At 39.6% G+C, this 9059-nt stretch overlaps 1 protein-coding gene across 3 annotated transcripts; it reads right to left on the reverse strand.

The window, feature by feature from the left end:
- Positions 1-399: 399 nt before the first annotated feature.
- On the reverse strand, positions 400-6033 carry LOC124394721 (probable E3 ubiquitin-protein ligase MID2). Of its 3 annotated transcripts, none has more exons than XM_046863147.1 (5): positions 5725-6033; positions 5105-5529; positions 4399-4446; positions 4048-4257; positions 400-1115 (listed from the first exon to the last, which is right to left on the reverse strand). In XM_046863147.1, the coding sequence occupies exons 2-5, from the start codon at positions 5517-5519 to the stop codon at positions 604-606; spliced, it is 1185 nt and encodes a 394-aa protein (XP_046719103.1). In that variant the 5' UTR covers positions 5520-5529; positions 5725-6033; the 3' UTR covers positions 400-603. The 3 variants fall into 3 exon arrangements, with proteins under 3 accessions (XP_046719103.1, XP_046719102.1, XP_046719104.1); XM_046863146.1 differs by having other exon boundaries at positions 4399-4452; XM_046863148.1 differs by lacking the exon at positions 5725-6033 and adding an exon at positions 4575-4625 and having other exon boundaries at positions 4399-4452; positions 5105-5235.
- Between the last annotated feature and the right edge of the window lie 3026 nt (positions 6034-9059).

Raw genomic sequence — 9059 nt, forward strand, 5'->3', positions numbered from 1 at the left:
CACACACACACACACACTGAGTAAGTGTGTATGCGGCTCAGTAATAGGTTATGATAAACTAAACAGATGAGAGAAAAGAAATGGAATGAACGAGTGTAACGTCGCTGTCATCGGGTAGGAGTAAATCATTTCCACATGCCAAACTCCAAACACACACTCAGAGTCTCACATTTCTACACAATTCTCACAGCACTGACACACACATTCAAACACTCAAACCAAATAATAACCATCAGCTGAATGAATTTTTTACCAGATACACAATTAACTGAACCCCCACCACCACCACCACCACCCTTAATCTGGATTGTATTTCAAAGTAATTTTTGATTTTTAAAACCAGAAATACACAATCTGCCAACATCCAACACCTATTTAAGGACTCAGAACACTGAGAGCTGTTTATTTATTTATTTATTTGTTGATAAGATAGCTGGTTAGGCTATGAGGGTGTTGGTATTGGGTGGTGTTCATGCAGAGAAGCAGCTTGGTGAGTATGAGAGCATTGCACTGCAGGAGAAGGTGAATAAATGATGCTAGATTTTGGATTCAATGTTCTTCAGATGATCAACACCCAGCCAACAGAAGACATTACTGAGTTCCTCAGAGTTCCTGTGCAGAATGATGTGATGTGAGGATGATGGAGGTCAGGGTGGAGCTGGAGGTGGAGCTGCAGCTGGACATCAGACCTGAATCAGAATCTGAAGTTGCCATTTCTTCAAACTTCTGTATCACAGGCCTCACTGACCCAAACGCAACGTCCCGACTCCACTGCCAACGCCCCACCCCTTCAGGGCCCCGATAGGAAGAGTTACGACTCAGAAAGACATGATTGGGTGGCGGAAGGCCTGGGCGGACCTTCAGCCTTCCCTGGCCCAGTTGAAATGCGGGTCGAAGAGGTGGAGTAAAGATGGACGGGATCGCGGCAAGAAGTTCTTCAGTTAGAGGGTTGTGGAAGGTGAGGGAAGCCCCACCTACATTTAAGAACACGCCCACCGTTTTGAGCTGTGGTGGAATCGAGGGGAGGAGCTCACGCCGCCTGTCAAACAACACATGGAATCCAGAGCCATGCCTCTCAAACCACCATGTCTCACCACCAGCCAATGAGATCACACCTGCAGGACAGGGGGACAATAAAATACCAAACGCAATGCTGTGCTGCTCCTGGATTTCATTTCAAACTAAATTAGTGCCAGATTATAATAATAATAATAATAATAATAATAATAATAATAATAATAATAATAATAATAATAATGATAAATTAACCATTTCTATTTTTGTTTAATATTAACTATTTATTATTATTTATTATTGCAATGGGTTTCCTTTTTTCAGAACTGTGTTCTGAGAAAACAAGGGAGACAAGACACTTATTGGAGTCTCTACTTCTCTGTGTGTTGTCTCCCTTCTTCTCTCATCTCTGTCTGCTTCTGTTTTTTGTAATTATTTCTCTTTTTTATTATGTGAGAACTGCTATATATTTTAATGTGAGTGGAAGAATAACTGAGCAGATGAGTGGATGAGTGAATAAGTGGATGAGTGGATGAGTGGATGAGTGAAAAAATGGATGAGTGAAAGAGTGGATGAGTGAATGAGTGGATGAGTGAATGAGTGGATGAGTGAATGAGTGGATGAGTGGATAAGTGAATGAGTGTATGAGTAAATGAGTGAAAGAGTGGATGAGTGAAAGAGTGGATGAGTGAATAAGTGGATGAGTGAATGAGTGGATGAGTGGATGAGTGGATGAGTGAATGAGTGAAAGAGTGGATGAGTGAATGAGTGGATGAGTGAATGAATGAATGAGTGGATGAGTGAATGAGTGGATAAGTGAATAAGTGAATGAGTGAATGAGTGGATGAGTGGATGAGTGAATAAGTGGATGAGTGAATGAGTGAATGAGTGGATGAGTGGATAAGTGAATGCGTAGATGAGTGGATAAGTGGATGAGTGAACGAGTGAATGAGTGAATGAGTGGATGAGTGAATGAGTGGATGAGTGGATGAGTGAATAAGTGGATGAGTGAATGAGTGAATGAGTGGATGAGTGGATGAGTGAATGAGTGAAAGAGTGGATGAGTAAATGAGTGGATGAGTGAATGAGTGGATGAGTGAATGAGTAAAGAGTGGATAAGTGAATAAGTGAATAAATGAATGAGTGGATGAGTGGATGAGTAAATGAGTGAATGAGTGAATGAGTGGATGAGTAAATGAGTGAAAGAGTGGATGAGTGAATAAGTGGATGAGTGAATGAGTGAATGAGTGGATGAGTGGATAAGTGAATGCGTGGATGAGTGAATAAGTGGATGAGTGAACGAGTGAATGAGTGAATGAGTGGATGAGTGGATGAGTGGATGAGTAAATGAGTGGATGAGTAAATGAGTGAATGAGTGGATGAGTGAATGAGTGGATGAGTGGATGAGTGGATGAGTAAATGAGTGGATGAGTAAATGAGTGAATGAGTGAAAGAGTGGATAAGTGAATAAGTGGATGTTAGAGAAGAGAGAGTGATTCCTGACCACACTAATAAACTTTACACTGAACCCTTCGTAAGTGTTAACCCTACTTCCTACAGTACAGAGTACGAACACTAGGGGCGCTAAAGAACCCACTGAGTTTATTAAAATAACCTGAATGACTGAAATCTCTAACAACATGAGAAAAACTAAATTCTTAATCGATTTTATATCTATATATCTATATATTTATCTATCTATCTATCTATCTATCTATCTATCTATCTATCTATCTATCTATCTATCTATCTATCTATCTATCTATAAAACCCTGAATCTTGTTTCACTGTTTGTTGTAATATATTTGATCAGTTTGCATGGTTTTTAATATTTCATATTATTGGTGGGATGTAGTGAAGAAGAAATACTTCGTTATTGTAATTAAGTAGATTTTTCTGGTATCAGTTTTTTACCTCAATGTTTTCGGTCAAATGTACTTTCACTCATTACATTTTTACACAAATATCTGTACTTTCTACTTCTTACAATTTTAAACAAGACTCATTACTTTAGTTTTTAAATCATTAATATCATTTCCTGTCTCTCACACCACAGATGTAGACTAGATTCTAAAGCTCACAGTGAGCAGGTAGAAAGCAGTAAGAAGTCTGGGGTTAATGTGGATGAGACAGAGGGAGTCAGTGATGGAAACATCATCATCTTTACTCTGCTTGTGTTCTAGTGTTTTTGTGGCATTTTTTCCTCAAAACGCCGAAATGAACTTAAATTACTGTAATATTTGAGAAATACATGATTTGAATCTGTAAAGGATCTATTTGTATTTGTATACACTCAGAAAACTCAACGCTGTGCTTTTGTAAAAAAACAGACAGGGGGCGCTCTCTGCCGTCTCTCTTTCCGTCCTCTCTCTTTACAGACACACAAATAAAACAACCTGAATCTCAATGAATATTTGCCTCATAGACATTATATATACACACCAGACACCATATATAATATATAACTCAATATGATCTTATTCTGTATCTGTCCATGTCCATGTTGATTTAACATTTATATATACATTTAATGTACATTTAGAACAGATAAAGTTGTGATTAATCTTGAGTTAACTTATGTCAATCATGTGATTAATCATAATTAAATATATGAATCGATTGACAGCTCTAAAAGTGATTAATAAAATGTGAGGTTCAGTTTCCAGCGTGACACTAAAACAGGTAGTAATAATCACTAGTTTTTACTGAAGAACATGTCAGAGCCCATTATAAAATATATATGTCACGATACGAGACATTTTTTACATTTTGCAAATGTATCTTGTATTTTTAAGTTTTAAGATTATTAGATAAATAAAATATAAAAATAATAATTTATGTAATCATTTATGTTATTTTTATTTAAAATAAAATTTTTAAGTTTTATATATATATACATTCCAATCTAATCATTTGTAGCAGCTTTCTAGACATTTACAATTTATAAATAAAAATTATAATAAATGAATTAATATTTAATATATTTATTTAAAATATTTTAGTTGTGCCATGTTATTGTGTTTTATTCCTCACCAATACGATAGAGGGCGCTGTTACACACATCCACCTCCCAGTAGTATTGTCCTCTCCGGATCTCCACGTCAGCACACACCTGAGGAAGAGACGTGCACAGATCACGAGCCCCAGTTTGACCTCCAGAGTCCTTGAAGGTCACTGTGAGGGCGGAGTTAGTGATCTGGAGGGGCGGGTCTATGGAGGAGAAGTCTAAAGTGAAGAGTAGGCCTGAGGAGGACAAAGGTCAGAGAAGAAGAAATATAATTTAGAAATATGTAAAATGAAATAACAGCAGATAATAATTGATTTGTTTATTTGTTTGTTTGTAGATCGAGTGATTGGGAACATGTTTGAGAGATTGCACTTTACCTGAGACAGAACGTTCCATCTCCTCCTCAGACAGATCCATGTCTCGTCCTGCAGCTCAAACACACCAAACACACAGCAGGTTCCATCACTTACACACAGGTTCTTTACTTCTCCACTGAGAAACCTTTAAAGCTTTCAGAACCTCAGAACCCTACAGCTGAGTGATATCCAGTTACCTTCCTCCTATCACAGATCAAGCTGAGCTCTTCTACTTATTACAAAGAACCCTGGAAGTAAAAAAAATTATGAAGAGAGCATGAGAACAGATAAGGTTGAAAGTGAATGACTTTCTGACAGCCTGAGAACCCTTCATAATGCGAGGAACCTGTGAAGAACCTGTAAAGAACCTTTAGAGAACCATATATTTTCAAGAAAGTAGCATGAAGGTAAATGTTACACTCCGCCACAGACTCTAGATGGTCAGAAGAAAATGCTAAGCATTAATATGAACTTTCTACCAAAAACACACAAAAGTGTTCTTCAAGATTTCTTTAAGGGTTCATTAGAGAATTTAAGAATTAGAGAACCTTCCAAGTGTTACTGATCTATATTGGTACCTGTAAAGGGTTCTCCAGGGTTCTCTGTTTGTTCTCAGGTTCTACTCTGTACACTTTCTGATCTGATATTGCATTTGATACAGAACTTTGAACTTACAGAACTTTTAATGGTTTACTCAGAGGAACCACCTACTGTTCCACCATCTCACCTGGTTTCTGTCCTGTCGGTTCCCTGATCTTCTCCTCATTCACATCCTCCTCTTGGGCACCACATCTAGGATCAATGGTCGCTGTTGGGTCAAGGGGCAGGCATGTGGTAGCAATCGACCAATCAAAGCAGGGCAGTTCAACGCCGTGGCAACAGCGTGGGCAGAGGATGGTGCAGATGGTACGAGATACGTGAGACACACATCTTTGTGCAGACCTGGGTTTGTCTAATCGTGCTTTCTGTGTTAAACACCGCCCACAAAGGGTGTGTGCACAGGGCAGGAGGAGGGGCAAGTCGAAGTTCTGCCCACACAAGGAGCACAAAGAGGAAGTGATGTCATCTTTCTCTTTCTCTTCCTCATGGTCATGTGACTGTGGTGACTGGGCTGTTCTGTGGCGTGGAATTATTCCTTTCATTAGTGTGGCACTACACACACACACGCACACACACACACACACACACACACACACACACACACACACACACACACACTATTAACCTCATCAGACAGTAAGATTTCAGATAGTATAATATCAGACATTGTAGTAGTCTAATAAGTGTGCAATTGTTGTTGTTGTTGTTGTTGTTGTTGTTGTTGTTGTGTAAATGAAGAAAACTTACACACATATGCTGCAGTCATTTCGTCCATTTGCTCGTCTCTTCTCCTCCTTTCACACCCATGTCTCCTGCTCTCTATCCCTGTATATCAATCCACATGACGCAGAAGATTTAGTGAAACAAAAAACAGGATGGATATATAAATAGAGAAAGAGAGAGAGAGAGAGAGAGAGAGAGAGAGAGAGAGAGAGAGAGAGAGAGAGAAAGGATATAGAGATAAAGAAAAAAAGATAGAGAGAAAAGACGAGCAGAAAATGCTTTCCTGAGCCACTCAAAGCTTGAGGTTGTCATGGTGACCGTGGACCTCTTTTAAAGCTTCTGACTAGGGGAGGGGGAGAGGAGGATGAAAGAGAGAGAGAGAGAGAGAGAGAGAGAGAGAGAGAGAGAGAGGAGGGACAAAGAGAAACACAGAGAGAAACACAGAGAGATAAAGAGAAATAACCAGAAATGTTGTTGGTCTGATCTGTGTGAACTGTGAGACGTTCACCATGTAATCTAATCACACACACACACACACACACACACACACACACACACACACACACACACAAACACTCACACAATTAAGCTCATTGTCTCAGACGATAGGACTGATATCAGACTGAACTCTACACTGTTAGAACACTGTATAAACACAGTGTAAGACTTCTGTACAGGTCTACATACAATATACATATTACATACTGTAAATATATACTCTCATTCTCTACACATCTCTATCTATCTATCTATCTATCTATCTATCTATCTATCTATCTATCTATCTATCTATCTATCTATCTATCTATCTATCAGACAGAATTATATATCAGACATTATGATATGAGATAGTGAAAGATCAGACTGATATCAGACAGTGAGATACTATACAGTAAGATATGAGACAATAAGAGACCAGACTGAGATCAGACAGTAAGAGATCAGACAGCAAGAGATCAGACTGAGGTCAGACGGTAAGAGATCAGACAGTGAGAGATCAGACTGAGATCAGACAGTAAGAGATCAGACTGAGATCAGACAGTAAGAGATCAGACAGTGAGAGATCACACAGTAAGAGATCAGACAGTAAGAGATCAGACAGTGAGAGATCAGACTGAGATCAGACAGTAAGAGATCCCCCTGTTCCTGCTCCTCTCCTACACATTGTTGATAATAGTTGTAGTGAAACTGGTGCAGTAAACAGAGTGCTCTGTGACGTCTCTCTCCTCTCCCCGGGGACATTCCTCATGGCCACGCCCGTCTTCTATCTTCACACAGAGGACACGAGGTGGATCAGGACACCAGACAGGTTCTGTTCTGTAACTGTGGATTAACTGAGATTATTTCACTTCTCCACAATCATCTTTTCACTGTAGACACATCAGTTACAAGAGGAGGGATTTCGAATGTTACATTCTCACTACATTACCAACAATAACTAGGGTTAGGGTTAGGGTTAGCTGTGCGAGTCCAGAGTTTAAAGTGTCGTGATGCGAAAGGTGAGATATGTACAGAGAAGAAGTGTGATGATGGAGAGAGTGAACCAGTTTTTAGATCCTGGGTGTCTCCTGGTTTAAACTCTGAATGGCCTGCAGGAAGAAGCTACTCCTCATTCTCTCTGTGTTCACTTTCAGAGAGCGGAAGCGTTTCCCTGAACTTAACAAAGAGAAGAGTCCATTATTGGAAGGCTGAGGTCCTTCACAATCTTCCTGGCTCTGGTCCTGCACCGCGTGCTGTAGATTTCCTGCAGGTCAGGGAGCTCGGTGTGGATGGTTTGTTTAGCTGAATGCACCACCCTCTGGAGGGCTCACCTGTCCTGCATGGTGCTGTTCCCGAACCAGGAAGTGATGCTACCCGTCAGAACGCTCTCAATGGTGCAGGTGTAAAAAGTCTTTAGCACCTGAGAGGGAAGTTTAAAGTCCCTTACGCGTCTCAGATGGTACAGACGCTGCTGGGCTTCTTCACCAGGGTGTTAGTGTGACAGGACCAAGACAAATCCTGTGTGATGTGAGCACCAAGGTACCGGAAACTGTCCACTCTCTCCACTGGAGTCCCGCAGATGTTTAGCGGTTGGTATGACCGCTCCCGCTTTGTGCTGAAGTCCACAATCAACTTCTTAGTCTTGCTGACGTTCAGGAGAAGGTTGTTCTCCTGGCACCATCTCTCCAGGTTTTTAACCTCCTGTAGGTAGGCCGTCTCGTCGTTGTTGTTGATCAGGCCCACCACAACAGTGTCATCAACAAACTTGATAATAGTGGTGGAGTTGGAAGTGGTCACACAGTCATATGTGTACAGCGAGTACAGCAGGGGGCTCAGAACACAACCCTGGGGAGCGCTCACCTACTCTACACACACGAGTCAGGTGTGTGTCTGTTGCTCAATTAATGTTCAACTCCATTAAGTAGGGTATTTTATTCACTTATTTTATTCACTTTAAATAAAGCGATTCTCTTTAATGTAGTTGATTCAGACTCATTCATAAATTAGTTGCAGTAAAAATGCTGATTACGGATGTAATTTTCCATGAATCTGTTCTATTAGTGATTAAAATATCACTTATCTAGTGAACGTTAGCTTGTGTACATTAGCGTGTAGCATAGTGCACTGACACTAACACACCAAAGCCGTTTCTCATGCAGTGTTTTATTTGAGATGAATTGGTATAATGTTAATTTAACATTAACACACAATTAGCATATTGTTTATCTGTGCATTTACTAAATGAGCTCTGTGCTACATCTGAACTGACACCACTGTATTTTTATAATCAATTTCTATTCTGTTCTTAAGTGTCTTCATTAATTTAAAATAAATATGTAAACTTTTTTTTTAATTCCTTGTTTTTATTGTTGTGATTATTTTTTTATGATAGTTTTACTTTATTTATGTAAAGCAGTTTGAATTATTATTGTAATTGACGCAGTCTCTATGCTACAATAATAACGATAGAAACAAAGATTTTCACTGTGGGGACACTGTGTCTTTATACTGTAAGTACAATTTGACTGTATTATTTGTGTCCCCTTCAAAAATTGCTCATGAAAAATTTTATATTTATTGTCCCCCCTACTGTTAAATGAAATTTACGCCCATGGGCACAAAGTCAAACACATACCAGAGTCCTTCTGTCAATCAGCAAATAATATCACTCCTGATACAACACAAGATCATTATTATACAAATAAACATGCTGCTGCTACACGGCAGAGGAGAGGAGAAACAGGAGTAAGATGAGAAGGAGAACAGAAAGAGAGAGAGAGAGAGAGAGAGAGAGAGAGACAGACAGACAGACAGACAGACAGACAGACAGACAGACAGACAGACAGACAGCATGAAAGTAGAAGTAAAAAACAGTAAGA

Source organism: Silurus meridionalis, chromosome 12, assembly GCF_014805685.1.
Source record: "Silurus meridionalis isolate SWU-2019-XX chromosome 12, ASM1480568v1, whole genome shotgun sequence".
NCBI lineage: Eukaryota > Metazoa > Chordata > Actinopteri > Siluriformes > Siluridae > Silurus > Silurus meridionalis.